A 25,229-nucleotide genomic window follows, 5' to 3' on the forward strand; every position below is an offset into this window, starting at 1 on the left:
TCCCTCCCTAATCTTTACAATGACCCCAAGGTCTTTAAATAGAAAAATCTTAAAAAGAATTTTAACCTTAATTAAATTACAATTGATCATATTACTCTTTATCCAAATTAATAATTAATAATTATATAAAAGGGAAAATAATCCTCTTATTCTTTCTTAATAAAATGATGTCATGTGTTTATCTCGAGATACGTATTGATAATATGGATGAATGATCCAGATAAGAGATGATTTTATCCCTTTACAAGTAGTATTTCACATAATAAATTTTTTATTGATTTTAATATAAGTGCATGAGACCTACCAAGTCTCATCTCTTTTACGTTTGATGTGATAATCATTAATAGAACTGATTCTATTTTCCAAAATTGGTTTGAAGGATGTTTATGAAACAATTAAAGATAAATTACCAATCTATTACGAGAATAGTTACTTAACAGCCTCTTAGAAGTTAGAACCTTATCGTAAAATATCATTTAGATTTTATTTTTAATCTCTCTCTCCTGTGGGTGTGGCTCATTGTAGCTTTAAGGGTCACATATAAAAATGCCCCACTATCTATATTATTAAAGAGAATAATTAAAGAAGCAGATTTATTGCAATGACAACATGCGAATATCAGTTTGGATAATTTTCCTAGTATTCGGGAGAATACTCGTGACACTCTTTTCACTTTCGGTGATGGTTGAATGTTTTGGATGGCTCAATTGTTAATTCTATTGCTGACGATGCATTTGAACTTTTCTTTTCCTAGGTGCAATGTGCCACCAGAATCTGATTCTGTGGTTTGTTCTATGCTTATTCCTGTTTTATTCGCTTACCATATTACGTATTTGTTTAGTTATTGTTTTCGATTCAGCCCAGTTTTGAATGATCCACATATTTCCATTTGTTCTTTTTCTAGGTTTTCCTTGAATGATTTTATCTTTTATTTTTGCTTATAGTCAACAGCCGTTTGACATGTTGTGCAAATGACATCAGTAATAGAGAGAATATCCCACTGGCTGCACGTCGTCTGTTTACAAATAAAATATTTGTTGAACTTGATTCATGGAATTGAAAATGGACGGCTATCGAGTATCCAAACTTAAAATTAAAATTCTACTAAAAAATAAAAAAGTTTTTTTGGAATTTTGTCCTCTACAATTCCATTGCATTGGATCAAGTTTTTGAATGCCAATAGGTGATCCGATCAGAAAATTTCTATATTCCCCCTTGACGGGAGAGAAATTCTCTTTTATTGCTGATGTCATTTGCGCTGCAGAATGATTGTTGGACTGTAAGGAAAAAAAAAAACTCTCTTCCTAATCCCATTTGGTTGAGAATTAGGACATGCTTTTTCCACTGTTGTGCGCGGATTCCGATCCTAAAACCTCTGCAAGGCCTCTAGTTAAAGGATGGTAGAATTTGTACTGTAAAATTGGGCATATGTAGATTACACCTCGAATACATGAGTGATGCTTGTGAGAATAACTTATTTATTGGTGATCAATCAAGATATGATCAGGGTCATTGGAAAATTCTATACGTACATTTGATCATGTTTTCGTATGTAATGAATTGATGTGGGATCTACTAATTGTGTAGAAATCATGTACAAAACGTGTCCCTCGTCAATCAAGTATACAACTCAAAAACAAAACAAAAAATCAAGGCCAGCGAAATAAACCGAGTCAAATACACAATAATTAGCGTGTACATATGTCCTTTCTTCTAAGGTCCACCACCACTACGCTAATATTGTCCGTACTGTTCCTAGCCATGGCAAGTTTGGTGAGAAGCAACGCCGCGTCCGAACAAGCCTTGTCAGAATTTCTTTCTCTGTTTTCAATCGGGCTGACGTGTAATATGGGTCTCTGGCCAGTTAGGCACATACGCACAATACTACAAGCCGTGTCGTTGGACACCACGTCCCACAGTCCATCGCTGGCCAGTATCAGACACTCGTCCTCTACCGTTCGATCTGTAATCGTAATCTCTGGTTCCGAACTTACGTACGGCTTCAAGTAATCGTCGCCTGAACATTCAAAATTTCAAATTATAATCCAGGAAAAGCAAATCATATCAAACGACGCTAACATGCGCCCCTTAGAGGAACTGTAAAAAACAAAAAGCAAAAAATCGAGCGATGAATCTTACCAATAGCTCTGGACATAGCTAGTACTCCTAGTACACGAGGAGCATCCCAGTAGATTACACGACCACCAGAAGCTTCGATTCGTAGAAGTTCATCAGGTCGATCAGGCTGTCACAGATCGCACGTTAGACAAAATCCAGATTTAAAAAAAAAAAAAAAAAAGAGATTTAAACCTCCAATTTCAGAATTCAAATAAGCCTCACCTTATGATCGATGGAGAGAGGAACAGCTTTCCCTCCACGACACAGTACCGCGCGTGAATCACCGCAATTAGCAACAACGATCTTGTTTTGCGACACAAGCGCAACCACAGCCGTAGATCCAACTGCATCGCACTGTGTCGTCTGAAGCTCGCATCGACAATTCGTGTTTGGTACTCTTTGTACCTCCTCGTCCATACGAGAGAAGCTTCGCTCCATCGCGTCTTTCCAATCCGAAGATGCAACTTGGTTTTCTAACTCTTCCTTCACCAGCTGATGCAACCGATCTCTACAATTCTTGGCCACCTAAGAAAAGAAAAAGATGGATTACTTATCAGAAGATATTCAATTTTTTGAATTTCTGTTTGTCGAGAATTACAGTATTGTATTCTTACATGAGAGCATCCGTGTCCGTCGTAAACACCAAAGAAATGTAATCTTAACGGAATCTGACGGTCCTGCCGGAAAAATGACGGATGGATTGCTACTGCGTCCTCCATTTCTCTCCTCCGTCCACGCACGGATACCAGACCGAATTTCGGACAACGATCTATGTTAAACGGATCTTCTAGAAGCGGAGATGGTGGATTGCTAAGGCCAGATTCCACTTCAAGCGAGGAGGAATTCGTACTCGAATTCGTGTTCGAGTTTGAGTTCTCACTAATCTCAGATCCTTCATCCCTTCCCTCTACGCGATTCTGAAGTACATCGATGGAACAGTTTGCGATCTCTAGCTTCTGACGCTTTCCTTCCTCCAACTGTACATCTGGATCTGTGATGAACTTGAATTCTCTGACATCCAGGCTCTTGCGCCTCGTTACACGCGAACTTCGTTCGCATGGAGTCGATTTCTTGCTCTCGCTAGCAACTCCGCAACAAATCGCCGCCATTAAAGATACCTAACGAACACGAGAAAACTTTCTGCTACAACGAAACCAGGCAAATCGCCAATTCGAATTCCTACTGATCCTCAAAAAACCAAACTTCTACGTTCCTTTATTGTCTCGAAACCCTAATTTGAACCTCTAAGAAGAAAATGGCGAAGAAATGAGAGATCTTTGTATGTGCTCCTGGTTCCTTTTTATAGTACCTTTCCCCTGTTTTCAAAGCAGATCCGGGCGGACACACGTTACCAAACAGGTAGTTGTGTTTGGTGTCGTCTCGCTATTATGTCAACACATCGCAACCGTTTATCTCACAAATCTATTTCCTCTCTTCCTAATAAATGAACACGTGGAAAATTATAATTATAAATTGTTATGCGTGGTCCAATCATTTTCGAACACGAAGAAAGAAGACCTAAATATTCTAACACGCATGTGATCCTCGACAAAAAGGTCTCTTCTACTGGAGGCACTAAAATATTTTCTTAGAAAAGCGGTAAAGTTGAATAGTAACCACGTGGCGCAATCAGAGAATATGAGATCGTAATTTCCCACTCAAAAATCTACGTAACGCAGGCAGATTCTTGACATGTGGTCTCCATTAACACATCCTTTGACGACAAGACATTTGCCAAGTAGCTGACGCGGATAGCGTTATTATTTGACGTGGTATTGACTTTTGGTTAGAAGAAACTGACTTTTGGTTAGAAGAAACCCGGTTCGATTGCTATCTTCTTGATACGTGTCAGTTGACCTTAGAGTTTTAGTTTAGGGTGATTTAGATATACAACTACCGCTCAACGTTTTGTTATATTAGGGGCGTGTCTAGTTTCACACATCGAAATTGCAATCTATATATATATATATATATATTTTATACCCACCTTAATTTTAAAATAAATATCTATACATATTTATTAAATGTATTTTAATTTAAATTACTTATTTCACCTATTTAAAGGTATCGAATCATTTCTCTTCTTCTTCTTCTTATCTCTCTCTTTAATTTTTTCTTCTTTTTTATTTCTAGATAAATTTCAATGATGAATTTAAATTTTAATCTTATTTATTTTTTATCTTAATAGTTCCAATTAAGTTGAAATCACTTACATGAGAAAATTTTATTCGGTAAGTACCTATTGAATCAGTTTTGTAATGTTCGATAGATACCTACCTAATGTGTTAAATTAAGTTTGATCTGAACTTATTGAACAAAAGTGTCAAAAAATCTTTAATGGTTTCAATTCAGAATCATCATTTTGAGATTTTAATAGTGAGTTTTTCTTTTTTTCTTGATGATTAAATACAAAAAAGTAAAATAAATTTCAAAGAAATAAGTTACCTTGAAATGTAAAAAAATTAAAACCTTAATCTCCATTAATTCAACCTCTTACAAAACTTAGAAGGAGATGAATATAAAAAAGAAAAAGAAAAAAAGAAAGAAAAGAAGAAAAGAAGAAAAAGAAAAATGGGTTTTAGATTTTTTGTTCACTAGGTGATGGTGTGTGCAATAAGTCGAAATAAAAGAGTAAAGTGGTAATTGATGTTGATATATATATATATATTTTTCTCAAAAGTCACTTAAGTGGGTGTAATGAGCTTTTTAGACGTGTGCAAATATACTAACTCAGATATTAGAGATACGATGTGTTTTGGAATTGATAATGTCAATCTTCTAAATAGACTTACTGAAAAACAAAACAAAAAAATCAAATGCCCTCTCATCTTCAATCACAAGTCAAAATTCAGATTTTTCTTCACAAAACCTGATATATCTACTCAAATTCATCCTCAATTCGTGCTTTCCAATATATAGTTAACCCTTTAACGAAAATCCTAGATTTTTCTACTCAAAACCCCATCTTTTTCAACTTTCGAAAAAAATCTTACTTTGTTATATATTTTCTGCCTAAAAGCAGTCATCTTCAAACTCTTGGACCTCTATGTTAAATTTAATTTATTCGACCTTATCTTCATTCCTCTTTTTATACCTTACCTCCTTTGTAGAAAATTCTAGTTTTTTCTACCTCAGATTTTCTCTTTTTATACTTTTTAAGAAATCTCAATGTTCTAAGACTTAAAGGTTAGAGATTTGAAGTAAAAATAATCTTAAGGTTGACCATGACAATTTAGAATTTTATCCAAAGATGCTGAACATGACTGATTTAGAGAATAAAATTTTGGAATTTTTTGGTTTTGAGCCTTTTCCCACAATCATCTATTTAGAAGATTTAGGTCTCCCTCACATCATCAGTTTCAAAACACAGGGTGTATCTCTAGTATTCAACAAAGAATCATGATAATATGACTACCTCACGTGTCAAATTAAGAAACCATACTTCTATAGGCATCAAGATACAAAACTGCACTTCCCCAATAAAAGTGTATCCCGATGCGAAGAGATCTATGGTTCTTGAACTTGTCAGGAGAGTCGATTGAGTGTGCTACGTGGGGTGGTCAGATTATCACGACTCTTCAACGAAACATGGGGGCATGTCTTAATCATCTTTTATGGGATTATTTAAGAGGAAATTATCAAAAAAAAAAATATATATAATTATTAAAAAAAATCCAAATCCGCACTTGAAGTGCCAAATTTAAAAAATAAAATAAAATATAATTTTCTTAATTTTTTTTTGAATGACTCACGCCCTATGAGATTGGCTCACAACCCAATAAACATTTGACATGTGGCGCAATGACATTAGCAATAAAGAGAACTTCTCTCTCTTGCCCGTTGCCCACACATTTATTTTTTTAGATTTCAAATCTTAAAAAAATCGTTTGGCCCACATTGATTATCACATTGACAATCCAATAACACAACCTTTTAGATTTTATGAAAATATTCATATTCAAAAAAATTTAAAAATATTGTTTTTCGAGCTTTATCCAAGGTGTTGAAATTAGATGGCCACTGAGCATCCAAATTTAAAAATAAAATTCAATTGTGAAAAATAATTTTTTATTTTTATTTTAAAGCTCATATAATTTTGTCCTCTACAACTCCATCACATTAGATCATGTCTTTGTATGTCATAAGGTGATCAAATCAGAAATTTACTTTTCACTATGATGCCCCTTTTCTCTTTTGCCCATAGTGAAAAAAAGCAAACATTCTGATTTAATCACCTTGTAACATTCAAAAACTTGATCCAATGTAATAGAGTTGTAGAGGATAAAATTATATGAATTTAAATATATATATATATGGGTCTCGTTCACCACCCTACGCTTTACCAAACGTGTTTTGTCCTACATGGGTTAGAAGTTTTGGAATGGGCTGATTTTTGGTGAGGATGATCTCTATGATTAGAAGATCATCCTCACCAAAAATCAGCCTATTCCGAAATTTTTAGTCCCATGTTTACAAGTTGAAAAATCGTGGACCGTTCATTTTTTGTAAATCATTTTTGATGGGGTTAGAAGTTTTGGAATGGGCTGATTTTTGGTGAGGATGATCTCCTCACCATAGATATCATCCTCACCAAAAATCAGCCCATTCCAAAACTTCTAACTCATACAGAACAAAACATGTTTGTTAAAGTATAGGGTAAAGCTTAGGGTGGAGAACGGGACCCATTTATATATTGAATATGAATCATTTTGAGCTTTTTAGATGTGTGCAAATATACCGACTCTAATATTAGAGATACCATGTGTTTTGGAACTGATGATGTCTTCTAAATAGACTTTAGGAAAAAATAAAAAAAATTCAAATGCCCTCATCATCTTCAACCACACGCCAAAATTCAGATTTTTCTTCACAAAACCTGGTATATCTACTCAAATTAATCATTAATTTGTGCTTTCCATTCTATAGTTAACCCTTTAACCAAAATCCTAGATTTTTCTACTCAAAACCCCATCTTTTTCAACTTTCGCAAAAAATCTTACTTGTTATTTTCTGCCTAAAAGCAGTCATCTTCAAAGTCTTGAACCTCTATGTTAAATTTAATTTATTCGACCTTATCTTCATCCCTCATTTTATACCTTACAACCTTTTTAGAAAATTCTAATTTTTTCTACCTCAGATTTCCTCTTTTTATACTTTTTAAGAAATCTTAATATTCTGAGCTTTAAAGGTTAGAGATTTGAAGTAAAAATAATCTTAAGGTTGACCATTACAATTTAGAATTTTATCCAAAGATGCTAAATATGACTGATTTTGAGAATAAAATTTTGGATTTTTTTTTGACTCGAGGTTGGAGATGAGGGCATTTGAGCCTCTTCCCGACAATCTATTTAGAAGATTTAGGTCTCCCTCACACCATTAATTTCAAAACACGGGTATCCCTAGTATTCAACAAAGAATCATGATAATTTGACTACCTCACGTGCTACACTCAATTGACTCTTGACGTGATAAGTTAAGAAACCGTAGTTCTATACGCATCGAGATACAAAACTATACTTCCTCAAAAAAAGTGTCTCCTGATGCGGAGAGATCTATGGTTCTTGAACTTGTCAGGAGAGTCGATTGAGTGTGCTACGTGGGGTGGTCAGATTATCACGACTTTTCAACGAAACATGGGGGCATGTCTTAATCATCTTTTATGTAATTATTTAAGAGGAAATTATCAACAACAAAAAAGAATCTTAAAAATTTTATTATAAAAAAAAATAATTTTTATAATTATTAAAAGAAATCCAAATCCAGACATGAAGTGCCAAATTTTAAAAATAAAATAAAATTTTCTTAATTTTTTTTTTGAATGACCCACGCCCTATGAGATTGGCTCACAACCCAATAAACATTTGACACGTGGCGCAATGACATTGGCAATAAAGAGAACTTCTCTCTCTTGCCCGTTGCCCACACATTTATTTTTTAAGATTTCAAATCTTAAAAAAGTCGTTTGGCCCACATTGATTATCACATTGACAATCCAATAACACAACCTTTTAGATTTTATGAAAATATTCATATTCAAAAAAATTTAAAAATATTATTTTTCGAGCTTTATCCAAGGTGTTGAAAATGGATGGCCATTGAGCATTCAAATTTAAAAATAAAATTCAATCGTGAAAATTAATTTTTTATTTTTATTTTAAAGCTCATATATTTTTGTCCTTTACAACTCCATTACATTAGATCATGTCTTTGAATGTCACAAGATGATCAAATCAGAAAGTTTACTTTTCAATATGTTGCCCTTTCTCTCTTTTGCCCATAGTGAAAAAAAGCAAATATTCTGATTTAATCACCTTGTAATATTCATAAACATGATCCGATGCAATGGAGCTGTAGATGAAAAAATTATATGAACTTTAAAAAATATATTAAAAATAATATATATATATTTTTTGAATATGAATATTTTCATGAAATCTAAAAGGTTGTGTTGTTGGATTGTCAATGTGATAATCAATGTGGGCCCAACGACTTTTTTTTAAGATTTGAAATCTAAAAAAATAAATGTTTAGGTAACGGGCAAGAGAGAGAAGCTCTCTCAATTGCTAATGTTATTGCGCCACATGTCAAACGTTTGTTTGTGAGCCAATCTCATTGGGCGTGGGTCATTTAAAAAAAAATTACGAAAATTTTATTTTATTTTTAAAATTCGACACTTTAAATGCCGATATTTTATTATTATTATTTAAAAAAAAATGGGCATTTGAAGTGCCAATTTGGATTCCTTTTAATAATTATAAAAAATATGTTACTTTATTTTATAATAATAACCAATTAGATTAATGGCAACGCATAGACATTTTTGTATACAAGAGCAAATGCAGAACATTAAAACTACGATTGATTGAAAAGGGAAGGCAAAATTTACGGATGTAAAAAAAAAGCTCGAGGCTTGAAGCCCTGTCTGAGCCTACCCAGCAACAGGCCCTAACCTAATACGGCCTCGCCAAGCCCAAATGTGGGTGGGTCTAGTGGTCCTAGATTTTGAAGCCGAAGCCCAACTTGTAGATTGATCCAAAGCCTATCTGATTGGCATTCAATCGCCAAAAATCATTTTTCAATTTCTATTTTTTTTCTTGTTCAAATTACAACTTTACAAGTACGAGGAAGTCTTTTCTGCAAAAGCTAAATGTTTTTTTTTTTTTTTAATTCCAAAACTGACAAGTACTTGTCTAATCTTTTATTCACTAAATATTTCAAATTTATTTATTTTTTAAAATTTTTAAAAGATTTTATCATGTTGTTTTAAATTTGAGACTTCAGTAGCCATCCATTTCCAATAACTTCAATCAAGCTCAAAAATAATTTTTATTTTTATTTTTCTTTCTGAATAGGAGTTATTTTTATATTTCTTTCTGAAATCTAGAAGGCTTTAGTGTTGGATTGCAAATTTGATAATCCATTATAGGCCCAATGACCCATAGTAAGATTTGAAGTTAGTCATGCAAGCCTAATTCATAAAGTAAAAGAGCTTGTGCAATAAAATTGCAAATTATTAAAAGTCTTTCTAAACTTAAGAAATTTTGGTGGGGGACAACAAACTCTTAAGAAATAATAATTTTTAAAAATTATTAATAACTCAAGATTTTAAAAAATTTTGTGGGGGCAAACACTTAAGAAATAATAAAAAATAAAAAACAAAAAAATTTAAATTATTAATAATACCTTAAGCTTTTACAAAACTATTGTGGGGGCAATTTCCCCCATTGCACTCTAATGTTACTTGGAATGCTAGCTCGAGTCTCATAGAAAATAAGTCATGATAATCTCTAACTCCTTATATGGCAAATTCAAAATACTCACCTAACGTGGCATGTGCTAGAATCATAGATTTTATGTCTCGGGATATGCATCTACACATTCCCATAAATATGTACAGTTGTAAATCCCAAAAGAAAATGATCTATGGTTGTAGCACACGCCACGTCAATAGATTATTTTGAGTATGCCACGTGGGGGAATTAGTAAATCATTACTCATAAAAAATAGGGTAATTCATTGATGAACCTTCTCTACCACGTGTATGTTTCAATTAGTTAGTGAAGGTGAAACGTCTAATGTCTTTAAATGTTGAAAATTTTGTAGCATAAGGCTTAAAATGGCATGAATTTTTATTCGAAATCCAAATTTAGCTAGTTTGGTTTCATCAAGTATATCTGAATTAAAATATGATTTAGTTATGAGTTGATATCCCTTGATTCAAATTGGATCCGGATTGGATACGGTTCCATCCCTATATTTGTCAAGATCCAAATGATATATTATTTTGCAAGTTGTATTCTTATATTTTTTTAAATCATCTTTTTTCAATTAACAATAATTGGTTGTACTGGTTAATGTTTTTCTTAAAAATGGAGAGGTTTGGAGTTTAAATCATCATTTAGTCATCTTTTAATAATTTTATTTGAAATAATCTTAAACGGTTTGACATTATTCGAATCGATCGACCTGAATCAATTAAATCGATCGAATTGAATCCAGATATATTTTAATGAAAGTAAAATGGTTTAGATATGGTCTTAGCTAGTATGATCTGAATATGGATATGGACACACTCATATTTAGCTCGAATCCGACCTATGTTAAGCCCTATTAGGATGTGAGTATTAAGTAAACGTCACATATGGAGAGAGAATATATGTTTTCAATGGGAGGGGATCCTTTGTAGCTCCTTGTACTTGTAGTGCTTTTAGACAGTTGAGAATGTGCCACGTCAACAACACACTCAAATTAGATCGTTAAAATTGTTTGAGAGTTGGAGGTTTAGTGACCGCCCCTTTCAAAGTCTTTGTAATGGATTGAACAATCTATTTTAATTTTTAATTTTTAACTGGGGATGGTAAATAATTTAAGAAATTGGATTATAATAAATAAAAGTTAGGGTTCTAGTAGAGGTCTCATGAGAGATCGTATCATATCAACCATTGTTGTCCAATAAATGTCCAAGGACACTCATAATTTGTCCTCCATGTTCTTCAATAAATGGAAAAATTACTTAAAGGGCCTAGACGGAGGAATTTCTTTCTAAATGGTCTTTGAAATTTGGACGATAGCATGATAATTCCTTTAGTAAACTTTTTATTTATTAATGGTCTCTCATAATTGTGGAACTCACAATTTTTTATTGTCGAGTTTGACATTTTTTATTGTTGAATTCAATATTTTGTTAAAGAAATATTGAACTTGATGTTGGAAAAATCTATTCATTTTTATTTTTTGAACTTTTTTTACTAAAATGCATGGAAATATAGATTGATAATTTGATATAACGGCTTGTCTAGATGATTTCAAATTAAAAGAATCATCCTTAATTGATTTTCATAAAAAATGAAATAAACAATTAAAAAAATCTTAATTTTTTACATACATCTTGAAAATAAATTCTTCTTCTTTCTCAAATTCTTTACGTCAGAACGGAATCTCAAAAACATGATTGAGATGCCAAAAATCTATCTTTTTTAAAAGAAAAATGACCAATTCAAAAAGGTTAGGTCAGGTTCAATGTTTCAATTGTGAGAAATGTGGGGAGTGAGGCTCACGAATTACTTAAAAAGAAATTTTTAAGTAAATGAATTATTAAGAGAAGTCCTAAAAATTAGAGACTAATTAGAAAGAAATCCCTCAGCCAAGGTATTTTAAATAATTTTCCCCAAATAAATTCCTCCACTTGTCCAGCCCAAAAACCCTAACCTTTTCATATTCTTCCCGCCTCACTGCAAAAATCTCTGAAAAGTTGCTTCAAAGCTTCTCTCTCATAGATGGCTTTGAAACGCTCATCTCCTTTAGATGATCCACCATCTGCTTCATCTTCAGAAGGAGAGGAGGAAGAAGTCGAAAGCGAAGAAGAGATCACAGACCCAAAATCTTCCATGAAAAACCTCACCACCAAGCTCCCTCGTCTGCCAAGCCCAGACTCATTGCGCCAAACCTCCTCCTCAGAGGAAGAAAAATTCGATTCTGACTCAGGTTCCCACTCTGATCCTTTGCCCCCAAAATCCAAATCCTCTCACCCCTCCCAAGGTGTCGAACCCAATATAAAATCCATTACTTCGAAACCCAAGAACGAGAATCCCAATCACAAGAGACCCACAAACAACGCCTCAAAACGCCCAATCGAGACAGATAAAGCCGAGAAAGCCCCAGTGCGAAAGAAGAAAAAGAAGAAGGTTAGTGATGCAGAAGAGGAAGACGAACATCTTGACGAGATTGAAAACAAATCCGGGGAAGACTCAAAAAAGCAGATTCAAAGGTTGTGGAGTGACGAGGATGAAATTGTAATTTTGAAGGGTATGGTCAGCTACGTGGATAAGGGATTGGATCCGACTGCCAACATGAACGAATTTCTCGATTTCATTAAGAAATCGCTTCGGGCTGACGTAAGCAGGACCCAATTGATTAGTAAGATTCAGAGGTTGAAGCAGAAGTTTCATAACAATGTGAAGAGAGCAAAGAAGGATGATGAGTTCCCCATTTTCTCAAAAGCCCATGAATTGAAGTCGTACTATTTATCAAACAAGATATGGGGCGAGAAGAATGGTAAGGTCGAAGAAACTGAAAGGAGCAATGTTGGTGGTGATTCAGTTGCAACTGATGGGAAAACGAATAAGAATCGGAGCTTTAACAATGGGTTAGCTTCAACTGAACCCGAATCTATCACATTGTTGGAGATTCCTCTGGAGATGAAACCTGAGGCGGAAAAAGAGAAAATTTGGAATCGGTACCCATACTTGAAGGAATCGCTACAGTTAACGGAAAATTTGATAACACCGCCGCCAGGTTTAGGAGAGGATTTTATGAGGGAAGGTTTGGGTTTGATTGGTGCGTCGAAGGTGAAGGAATTGGAACAGAGGTGGAAGATCTTGCGGATTGAAGAGCTTAAGACTTACCTGGAAAGAGTCGCCTTACATCATGAGCAGGCAGAGCTGATATTGAATGAACTCAAGTCATGAACCCCTAAGTAATGGCAATTGGTTTTATCAAATTGCGGCAAAGAAGGTTTAACTTTTTGGGGATTCTTTGATAATGGAGTTTTGGAAATCGAGCAATTTGGTATGTTTTGTGGCGTCTCCATAGGTGCAGGTTTTCTAGTTAGTATTGTGTCCTCATACAATGTGAGTTTCTTTTCATTTTTTGATCACCATGGTTGTTTATATGTTATAAATGAAATTGATCATCTCATGTTGTATTTTGATATTATATATTTTATATTCTTGGAATTGATTTTGTTGGGATCTTATCTTTGTTATTTGTTAGTTCTATATGTTTTGATAATTTTCTTGAATTTAACATGGTTTTCCTTTTTTCATGTTAACAGTTTGATATTTGGTGTTTAAAGGTCTATGCTACTTTTTTGATGTATAAGCAAGGGATTGTAATCATGTTTTTCTTAGAAAAGTTCTACTAAGATCTCAAAGTTCATCTGTAGCTTCTCTTGAAGGTCATTCAAAGGAAGTCATTATTGCCAAGTTAGTAAAAGTAGATCATTTTAGTGTTAATGAGTCATGCTGGAGTGACCTCAGCGACGGACACGCGGGGACACCTTGATGTGGTGATGCACGCATGTTCGTAGATGCGTTTTACTTGTATCTCGGAGAAAACACATCTACGGGCATGTGCACGCCACCATGTCAAGATGTCCTCCATGTGTCCCCCACTGAGGTCACCGTTAAAAGAAGGTGAAAATAGGGATTCGAGAAAGAGTCGCAATATTCTGACTTGAAAATTTTCACTCGGTCTGTACTCGGTTGATGTGGCAAGCGCACAGAACCATAGATCTTTTCTTCCTGTTTGAAATAGCTGTAACTTGGGGAAGTGTAATTGAAATCAGCCCATTTGTGTTGCAACCATACAAACTTTGGCTGGTTAATTATACGTTTTTCTCGACTGGAATAACAGTATATATGTATTTTTACTAAGCAATGGAATAACAATATCAATGGTAGAATATGAGAGAAGCTTAATGCATCATATAGTTCAATTAAATCCTTACGACTTAATTTTGTGCGCAAAGATTGACGCATAGTTCACTTCTGTGTAATTGGGTGTGTCGTGATTTTATGAAATGGAGAAGAGTATTTGTGACAATCCAAGGTTCAGGATTTTCATGGTGTGATGGTTTAGTTATAAAATCCAATTGTACAGGGTTGGTAGTTTTTTTTTTCTTGTTAACGTTCTTCTCCAATGACTGTTTGGAGTCCAGCAACGCTATTGAAACCTTAAGCTATCCTTCTGACCAATTTTTTAAGGTATCTAAATCTTAAGAAAAGAATTTGGGATGCTTTTATTTCAAATTAGTGCAGGGTCTCTGAGGTTTTGGGAATATGTCCGAAGTTGCGATTCTCCATAATGGTTTCAATATTCTTGATATTGCTATAATTAAGATAGAATGTGTGTGAGAAACCAACTGGAATTTAGCGGATTCCTTCTGGTATAGAGAAGGTTATGACAACTTGTAACTTGTATAGAACTCTTTTGGTCCCTCGATAAACTCTTATTGAAAACGTGGGAAATTATCCTTATTTGGTCTGCAATGAGATAATTTCCTTTGTCTTAGGCATTTTTTTTCTTCCTTTTTTGGTTATATGCAGTTTGGTTTCTCAATGATTTGATCATCGAATGTTGATTTTTCTTTGCATTAAGATTTTCTTAAGGATAAGTTGGACTTGAACCCACAACCTCAAGGTTGCATTGCATTATATGAGAAAAGTATGGTATTTTTATGAACTTGAAATGGGATGATGGGCTTTGCTCATTTTTCATCACAGGAGCTTAGAGTTTTAGTTTACGAACGGAATTGAATCCACGTGTATGGTTTTATCACTCATCATGATTTTAAATCTCGTCCACGACCGAGATGACTCGTCTGATGTCTCAATATTGTCCACCAATGAGACGGATAGACAAGTCAAACGTATCGGACGAGATTTAAAACCGTCATGGACAACATGAGACGTAAACACAAAGTTGTAAAACATATCACCCATGGACTTTGCAAACAATGTCATACCAAATTAGCCAAGCCCATCTACAAGTAAAGTCTAAGTCCAACTGCATCAAGACCAATGTCTGACCCAACACAAAATCAGGCCCAAGGTCCAGACTAAGCCTTTGCCCACAACTCCCAATTATAGTGCACATTTGTACGAGTAGTGGAAAATGGGTTGGTCTGTGAGGGATGTTGGGCTTGATAGCTCTTTAAATGGGGGTTTTTGGAGGAAGGGGTGGTTATGCTTTTTTTGCGTTGTTGGTAGAGCGTCCCATTGTAAAAATAAAATTAAAAACACCGTAGCACTTTAGGATTCATTGCTAAATCATATTAAAATAAAATTCAACTATTATTTTGACTTGATTAAAGGTTTTGGAGGTAATAATATTGAACCCTCAAATTTAAAAGAATATATTTTACTGTCTTGTCAATATGACATTCTTTCAATAATCGTAAAATTTACATGAATCTATGAATCTATTCTCGAGCATCCAGCTTAAAGTACTTGAATAATCTCAATGGAAAAAAGTTTAAATTTAGTATTCCATCCAAACAAGAAAGATAATACGGCCATGGATGAGAACATTAATCAGTATTTCTGAAGCAATGAAACTCGATTCAACCTGAAACTTCGGTGGATCAAGTCGATCCGAGGTCACCCAAGTTGTCTTGGCCAGTCATAAAATATTTACAAAAATTATTAATAAATAGCAAGGACGAGTGAAGGACAGTGTTCAGACTTCAGAAACATCCCAATATTTTGAAAATGCATAAACAATCTTACACTAAATGAGCCTACATTACATTATACTAAATGACACCATGGTAACATTAGACCATTTTATTTTGTATTTTCTAAACAATATAATTTTAACTTACATATACTAACAACAAAATTTGTGATCACACACACACAGACATGTGCGCATGCTCGCGTGCACGCACGCACATTGTGTTCCTTTTGGTTGGTATTAAAATTAAAAATCTTAATCTCGAGGGACTTTGTCGGTCAATTACTTAATGTATAAGCGATCATTAAGTATGGCCACAACCTCGATCTATAACATCGTCATTTCTCGTAAGTTTTGACATATTAGAAAGACTTAGAAATTGGCATTGCTTGCTTCACGCCACAACCAAGAAACAAGCACTCGAATTCCACAGAATCAATAGTAACGAATTATTTTACATGACTAAACAATTCCAATAAAAATTACAGAAACAAGTATCTAGAAGCATTTCACTCTTTCAATAATTGTGTTTTCTACATCCTTGAAATTGATTTTTCAAACATATTTGTCTAAGATCTTCTCATCCAAGGAAGGATAATTTAATTCTCACACTTGGTAACGAAATTTTTACCTAGTCAAATGTTTGATTCAAATTATACTAAAGAAATTAGTTAAATAACAAATAGGGTTTTTAAAAAAGACGAAGTAAACTTTCTTACTATTATATTGATTTTAGTTTTTTAAAAATAGATAACTCATATCCTGCATAGGTCCTCTATGTTAACACATAGTCAATGAAAATATATTTCATATATTAAAATATCACATATAAGAATTACTTTTAGCATAGTAATAATAATAATAATAAAAGTCATTCCCTCCAAAAATGGAGAGCCCCTCGTTGGCCTCCTACAAGAATGTATCCCTGCTTATCTGGTTTGTGTAGTTTGTGCGATATTACATGTACTTGGGGGATTTGGATGAGATATGAGGTTCTAAGAGGTCAATTGCTTCACCTCCTATTAGTCGGGCCTACGGTCTGAAACCCCTGTCATAAAAATAAACAAAAATAATTTATTAAAAATTACTTTGCTACATGATAACTCTTTCAAGATGGGTCTTTAAAAAAAATTATTTACAATTTGGCCAAACTCGAGATGCTTATTGATCACTATGAGTTTGAACTTTGAAGGGGTAATACAAAATACAAAATTTGTAATATGGTGCATGAGATACACAATATCTCATCATGATGAAGGATAGATGTTGAGGTCAAGAGAAGTCACGTTTTAGGGTTTGTATCAATCATATGGAGACTAAGTTAGATTGTTATTTGAATTGAGTTATGAACATGGTTTTAAAACTCATCCGAGACTGAGTAGTATCGTCCGAGTTAACTTGGTATCAGAACTAAACGAGATTAACTCACAAGTTACTTTTTTTTATTGAGATTTAATACCTCACGTTCAATTTTTTAATTTTTGGAATGAGACATCTCAAACGTATTGAAAAACTTATTTGAGACGACTCAATATCGGACCTGGACGAGACGAGATGCGAAACTGAGTTTTAAAACCATAGTTATGAAGTAATTTATATAGAATATATGATTTTAGTTAATTTTAAGTTAAAACATCAAAGATAAGCCAAAGTAGGTGCGGGGGATTAGAAGACTAACACTTTCCATAAGTATGAACCTTAACATTTTTCTTCCAAAATATTAAAAAAAGATTGATAGTGGACTTCATCTGGTCATAAAGTGTCATGTCGTGCCTAATATCCTATAAAATTTTGCCTAGTGTCTTACTCGGCAAGTATATTGTATTAATCTCATTAATTTGAAATAATATGCCTGCATTTCTTTGATGGTTACTTGGTAAGAATTTTCTTACTCACCCTTTTAAAAAATTATTGAAAAATACTCGGTCACAGACACTGCAGCATACGTAGGGTTGAGACGATACATTACATTATATATTTTGTTTAACATATAAACTTTATTTTTATTGTGTATTTACATCAAATTGAATTTGAACTGATCAAGATCTGATCTGATTGTTATCAGAATTTGTTAATTAACACCCTAATATAAAGATGCAATAAAACTCAATCTGATTACGGTCGATTTGATTTCTTATTGAATTGCTTCCGGGTCTGATCTAATCCCATCCTTATCAATTGATCCTATAACTAGTCCTATTAATTTGATTAGGACCAACATTTGATGATTAGCCTCGAACATCATTTGAGCCAAAAAAGAAAATTATTTTTGATCTTATCATGAGACACAAGTGTCTCTTAATGAATTTTCAAAAACTCAACAAGAAAGTTTGGTAATCAAAAAATAATATTGAAATGGGTCTTTATCTTCAAATTTTTATTTTTTTTTGTTGGAACAAGTGGTGAATGAAGACATATTAGGTAGAATCTATTAAGAAAGGACAATGTCACTAGTATTAAAAATAGACAGAGGTCTCTCAACCCTAACTCGATGTATTATAATAATAATTTGATAAATAAGGGAAGGTATACATCCCTTCTCTTTTGTCGAATCATTTGGAATTTATGGACTCTAGCCATGAATGAAGAAGGATCCACCCTTCTCCCAAAGTAACTGGTCTCATGGCTCTTAACTACATATATTTTTAACTAAACTTTCTTCATTAGAGTGAGCAAGAAGGATGGACTGTTTTTTCTTTTCCAATAAAGGGCAAGATATATCAAATTTTATTATAAAAAAGGTGTTACCATTGCCACATCAACTTTTACTAACACCACACCAACTGTATGGAATTCTTTGGTGATTTACATGTGAATTGATGTAGCATTAGTAAAACTAGATGCGGCAATAACAGCTCTCTAAAAAAATTGCTACTTCTTTTAGAGACTTTTTTTTTTTTCACTTATATCCTTGGATAATGAGGCATGTTGACAAGCCTCCCTCAACTTAATTCTTTTTTAGTTACCTCCTTAAATCTTTGACCTTCTTCCGACCAGAGAATTGAGTCCCAACCTTGTAAACTAGAGAGTGGGTGTGCCTATCACATGTCTCCTTTACTAGTCGCATACTCACAACATGAAAAAGGTCATACCCGACAGTCAAAGGCCGTCACATTTCATAAAATTCTACAAACCATGGCGTCAAAAGTTTCAGTGTTGATTCTTTTTTTCAATAGGCCAAAACCATCAAAGTAGCAGAGGATGGGAGAAATTCGACTGTTCTAAGCCATCGAATCGGGGTACATAAAATTTTTTGACGGTCATAGGCTATCTAAGTCAAAATTCGATTACTAAAATTCTTGCCGTTGAATTTTCCTATTAAAATTTTCAATTTCCACGTAGTGACTCCCATTGATTAATGAATGCATCATGTATCCCTAGATATACTTACACAAAAAATTAGTCTGAATGATGATTTACCACAGTTGGGTTCTTGAAATGTAGGTCTCTAATGGGGGTGATCCAAAATTCGTGGTCAGTTGATCTGTAAGATTGCTCGAATGTATAATAAAAAGATAAGGAGTAAAGTAATTAGCCAACTATTGGATGTATAAGATTCAAATTTTCATTAATTGAAATGAAGCTTAAATAGATAGAGGCAACTCATTGTTTATTTTAAATTGAGGGAGGCATGCCAAGTATAGCTTCTATTCAAAGAGTTTATTTTTTTTTTATCCCTTTTAAATCTGGTGAGGATTTCCATGTGAATTCGACCTATTAGGAAAATCTGGGTTGTATATCTGCCCCAGTAGAAAATTCACTATGATCCATGGTGTTTGGTTTCATAATATACTAAAAGAATGTATAATCTTTAATTTTATATGATTCTTGTAGGAACATAAAAATTCCTGGAGTCAATAACCGACAACTTCTCAAGGAAACCGTAAATATTGACATTAGGGCCCAAGAATTATCCTATATGGGATAATCCTAGTAAATCAGGAATCAGGTTCTGGAGCTCAAAATGGTGTTGACACATTCCCATTAACGTGTGGCATGACAATTATATAAATCTTGATATCAGAGTTAGAATGTTGAGTTTTGTCCCACATCAGACACTCATTGCTTTGTCCCTCTCTTTTTAAATTTCTAGGTCTTTCCATTCATTGTCAATTGATTTTTATTTCAAACCCTAAATTTATCATCATATCAGAGCAAACCTTTTTCTTTTCCACGCCAGTCACTTCATATCTTCTCGTGCCTTGGCCCAATTCACTTATTGTCAATTGTTTTTGAATTCGACCCCCGAATTTATTATGATATCAGAGCAAGTCTTTTTCTTCTTCACGTCATTCAGTTCATATCCTCACGTGCTTTGACCTCTAGTCCAATTTACACGTGCGGGAGCATGTTGAATTTAGTCTCACATTGGACGCTCATTAGCTTGTCTCTCTCCTAATAAGCACTCATGGCCTCTCATTGTCAATTGATTTTGAGTTGGATCCCAAATTTTTTAAAACCAACATGCGGACACTATGTACAGAGAGCTTCTTGACATTTTGAATGAACCATATATTGTAATCTTTGGACATGCTATAGACAAGAAATGATGAGATACAATTAGGAATCTTCAAAAAACTGCAAAAAAGATCAAGGAAAATGTATAAAGTTCCAATGAAAAGAAGCCTTGTTATTCTGTCAAGTAAGTCACTGACATGATCAACAAAATTTTGTTGCAAAGCAATGGAGCTAAAAATCCGAAAACTAGGATCAATTACAAGATTGAAGATCAGAGAATAAAAAATTCACTCACATTTCTTATGCTTATGAATCATCTTATCTTGTGGTAGGAGATCATCGGCTCTTACCGCATTGGCGTGGTGAACATCCTTATGGTATGCCCTTACCCCACCACCAATTAGATTTGGCCAACAAGAAAATCTTCCACCAAATTTATTTAATATGTGATTTCAATTAATTATCTTATAAATATGAGAAATTTTGACAATAACAATATCTATATGATATAAACAACATAAATTGGGCCTCTCTTATTGACTCGGGTGTACGAGTCGTTGGCGTATCGGTCTGGCTATAGGGTACGGGTCCATGTCAAGATCATGAGGTAGAAGACCCCATTTTAACCACCAAAATTAATATTATAAACGAAAATAAAATAAAAGAGAGATATAATCAATAGATTCAACATTTTATATATCATCATATGTTTGATAATGTACTCCCTGAGATGGGTAATTAGCTAACTCCAAATCTCCTTTTCATGTCATATATTTGTTGTGTAAACGTCTTGTATTTTGTTGTGCTATGTAGAACTGTGGGGTGGAACTCTTGACCCGAATTTTTTAAGAGGTATGAAAAGAGCAATCCCATAATATTTTTTTTAAGAATTTCTATTTTGGAGAGTTTTACATTTTTTGATAACTCAATCATATAAATAGAGATTTCTAAGACTGTAAAGCTAATGCTAAAATAGTGATTGTTCTTTTTCTATTTCATGGACGTAGGTACATTGTCGAATCACGTAAATCCTTGTATTATTGTTGCGATTGTGTTACCTTTATTATTTCATTTTTCATAATATCACACGCTTAGGTTCCGCTTTTACATGTGTTTAACTCTCATTTGGATGGCCTATCGATTGAAAATCAGCCTGGTTGGTATTTTTGACCAACACATTAAATTTCATTTTTTTTGTTGGTCTTGGAATCACTACTACTACAACAATAAACTCATCCCAAAGAGGTGAAAATTTCGAGGTCAATTAAATGTATCTTGTTCTTCTCAATCTAGAGTCACCATCTTCAATTATTGAAACTGAGTTTATATTTATGTTTGATTACTATCTTCATCCACAAATTTTAAGATTTCTTCTCGTTATTTTATGACTTTTAATTGGAGTATTTTTTTTAATTGGGTTTGTAATTAGTCTTCGTTGAACGTGTCCAAATCACCTCAGTCCATTTCTCTTAGTTTGTTGCTAATTAGAGTTATTTCAACATATTTGCTCAAATACTTTTATTTTTAATTAAAAATTTTTCTCCAAGTTTTTAATTAATTCAACTCCATATTATTATCTCTTCTATGATCAATTTATTAGCATGATGCTTCTTGACTATCCAACATTCTATTTTATAAAACACATAAATTTGATTAGTATGCATCTGTTATATAACACTTAAGATGCACACCTCTACTTTATTCATCCAACTCTGATTTATTAAATCGCTGATAGACTTATAATGATGAAAAAATAATCTAATATAAGGTTTTGAATTTTTACTATTTGTATTTAGATGAAAGAAGTGGTGGGCTGAACGAATGTACAATTAAGCTATCCAATTACATGCTGTAGTACTGGATCTCAAACTCATTAACTATTTGCTTAAATTGACTCCGAATATTTGATTAATGACCTGATGTTGAAAGGCATGACTCTTTGGATTCCAAGCACGTTCGCTAGGTAGACAAAACGTAGAGATGTTAAAGATGTTTGCTTATATTTGTTTAATATTATTGAACCCTAAGTCGTTAGAATAGAGAGAATGATTGAACGTTTGCATGGAGATGTTTGTAGTCAAGCAAATCTCACACTCAATAAGTGAGGATTATTTTAAATCAATCTTTTTATTTAATTAATCTAGAGAGCCTGCCTAGTCTGATCTCGTCTTCATGCACAACTGCCTCCTTATTAAAACCTCTTGAGGAGCGTTGGACCTACCATCAAGTTATTTGGTTCTCGTGCCCACACATTTTAATTACTATATAGATCTAGATTGATTTGTGACCTTCAATGCATTTCGAGTTCAATGTCTACAATTAAGAATTTCTTCCAACTTCAATCTCCTTCCTCTTAATTCAATGGTCAATTTCAACCATCGAACTTTAGCTCTGTTGATCTTACAATTATATTTCGATGATCACGTCAATAAAATTTTGGTACACTTACAAGACATATCAAAGTGCAATATGCATATCTTGACCTTCTCTATTTATATAATATATATAGTTTTTGGAAATCTATGGTAGTGTGGTGTTTGAATTTATCTATATCAGCCCGATTGAAAATTCTAAACCTTTTTTATCGCGTAATCTCTATGATTATCTTGATCTTTGATGTTGATTAAACTAATTTTAATTTATTATTCAAATTAATCGTCTTAATCATGTTAATTTCTCTGCATATGCCTGCCAATAAATAGGAAGAATATTCCTGAAGTGATGAATCCAAAAGAGTGGTGTCACAAGACTTTTACTTAGAAATTATAAGGAGTCTTTTGTCCTAACCGACACTATAAGAAAATTTCATTATATGGATATTTCTCAAATTTGTTATCTACCCATCAAGGGTATCTTCATTGTTCAAAATCAAATAGTACTATTGTAAAATCCACATGATGAGGGAATTTATTATAAAAAGAGGATATAGAAACATTTTTTTTTTAAGATTGTGAAGAAAGTATGTAAATAATAAATGTTACTTAAGTTTGGGGTCCGTGTACTAAAAGAAATACTTTGAAGGAGAAGGTTTTTGATATGTAAGATGTAAAAAGAAATGGTATGCCAACTCTACGGCCAAAGACATGTTTCACATACTATTACAACATGTTAGAGTTAAATTCTAATTAAGATTGTTAACTATTTCTTATGCATACCTTATTAAAAACATTTCATTCATATTCAATAATAATTAAAAAAAAATCATTTATATGACCGTATTAAAGCCATGGTCGACTCCGATGGATCCTATGGTCCTAGGCTCCTAGCTCCTATCCCCCATCCCCATGACTCCCACAATCTAGCTACATTTCGCAACCTTCTTTCTTAATTTCCATTGATTTTTTTTTTCTCACTTCGATACATATGATCACCTCTTGTTATATAATTTCAACCACCATGTATTATGGATCTTGGCGTCGAATTTATCCTTTTTTCAGTAGTAGTGGCTTTGTAAATATATTTTCTATTAAGATATAATAAGAAAACAATGGACATTTTCCTCTGACATCTACCCTTCGATCAATCAGACGTTAAATATAGGACTTTCCAAGTCTCAACCCACGGAGAGACACTCCATCAAACCAACGGTTAAGATAAGGGGAAAAATACAGATTTCCTTGAGATTGGTTTATACTTTTAGGGATTAGTATACTTTTTTTAGGGATATATTTTTCTTGGTAATCACTTGCATCCCAACCCTCGATTTAAAGGAAAATCTCAACCGTGGATTGAGGGCAGGTGTTTTCATATAACCATTTGTATGGGTCTGTTGAAGGGTGGGTCGGGCCTTTTGGAGATGGATTCAAACTTTTGATCATCTAAGAAAGTCCTCCCTCTATTTCAATCCGTTATGGATACAGTATTAGATATAATGTAACGTGATAAAGTGTATTTTGATATACGTTATCACCTTAACAGAAACGTATAGGATAAATATTGCAGATAACTACTATTGCCACACCAAAATTGTATCCAATTAATAAAATTTTATATTAACACAAAATAAGACTTAAGACTAATGAGAATTTATTTCTAATTAAGATTGCATTTGCTATTTTTTAGGCTAATTTACCAAAACATGCACCAAAAATTGATTAATACTCAAAACAGTGCACTGTTTAAATTAATTCCAAAAACGGTAGATTACTATTTTTGGATTTTTTACCAAATCGGGTAATTTTTCATACCCATAATGCGCTTTTCTCTTTTTTTTTTTTTTTGAAACACTTTCCTTACCAACACAGTAAGATTTTAAGCCTTACTAAGAGTTGTTTTGCTCAAATGGATTATCACATCTTCAATTCGACACCACAACCCTCTACATTTCATTGAAAAACTCAATTCCAAAATAAAAAATAATAATTTTTTTTAGCTTGATCCAAGCTTTTGAAAATGGACGACTAGCGAACTCATAAACTTAAAATTAAAATTCAACGGTGAAAACTAATTTTTTTCCGAATTCCTTTTTCAAATTCAATAGAATTTTATCCTTTACAACCTTGAAGCATCGGATCATGTTTTTGGATGCCACAAGGGGGTCCTAAGAAGAAGCATTGTTCTTTTTCTTCTCCACCTGCGTAGCCACCATTAATAAATCATACTAAAAACGAAAATTCCTTGGGCCAACCTTTCAGCATCCAAAAACATGATTCGATGATTCAAGGTTGTAGAGGACAAAATTCTATAAACTTTGAATAAAAATTTATTTTTCACCGTCAAATTTTAATTTTAAGTTTGGGAGTTCACTAGTTGTCCATTTTCAAAAGCTTGGATCAAGTTCAAAACAAATTGTTTTTTACTTCTATTTTTTGAATATGAGTTTTTCTATGAATTAAGAGGGTTGTGGTGTCAGATTGCTGATGTGGTAATCCATATGAGTAAAATGACTTTTAGTAAGGCTTAAAATCTTACTATGCTAG

At 33.3% G+C, this 25,229-nt stretch overlaps 2 protein-coding genes across 2 annotated transcripts; one reads left to right on the forward strand and one right to left on the reverse strand.

Annotated features, from left to right (window-relative positions):
* Positions 1-1,512: 1,512 nt before the first annotated feature.
* Positions 1,513-3,396, reverse strand: LOC147399643 (putative protein phosphatase 2C 24). Its single transcript, XM_086445094.1, has 4 exons — positions 2,733-3,396; positions 2,341-2,643; positions 2,140-2,245; positions 1,513-2,017 (listed from the first exon to the last, which is right to left on the reverse strand). Exons 1-4 carry the CDS (start codon positions 3,225-3,227, stop codon positions 1,689-1,691), a joined length of 1,233 nt encoding a protein of 410 aa, XP_086301220.1. The 5' UTR covers positions 3,228-3,396; the 3' UTR covers positions 1,513-1,688.
* Positions 3,397-11,788: 8,392 nt separating this feature from the next.
* On the forward strand, positions 11,789-13,379 carry LOC147399644 (STOREKEEPER protein-like). Its single transcript, XM_086445098.1, has one exon. It carries the CDS (start codon positions 11,895-11,897, stop codon positions 13,083-13,085), a length of 1,191 nt encoding a protein of 396 aa, XP_086301224.1. The 5' UTR covers positions 11,789-11,894; the 3' UTR covers positions 13,086-13,379.
* Positions 13,380-25,229: the final 11,850 nt, after the last annotated feature.

The sequence above is a fragment of the Akebia trifoliata genome, chromosome 6 (genome assembly GCF_017979445.1).
Source record: "Akebia trifoliata isolate Shusen 1 chromosome 6, ASM1797944v1, whole genome shotgun sequence".
NCBI lineage: Eukaryota > Viridiplantae > Streptophyta > Magnoliopsida > Ranunculales > Lardizabalaceae > Akebia > Akebia trifoliata.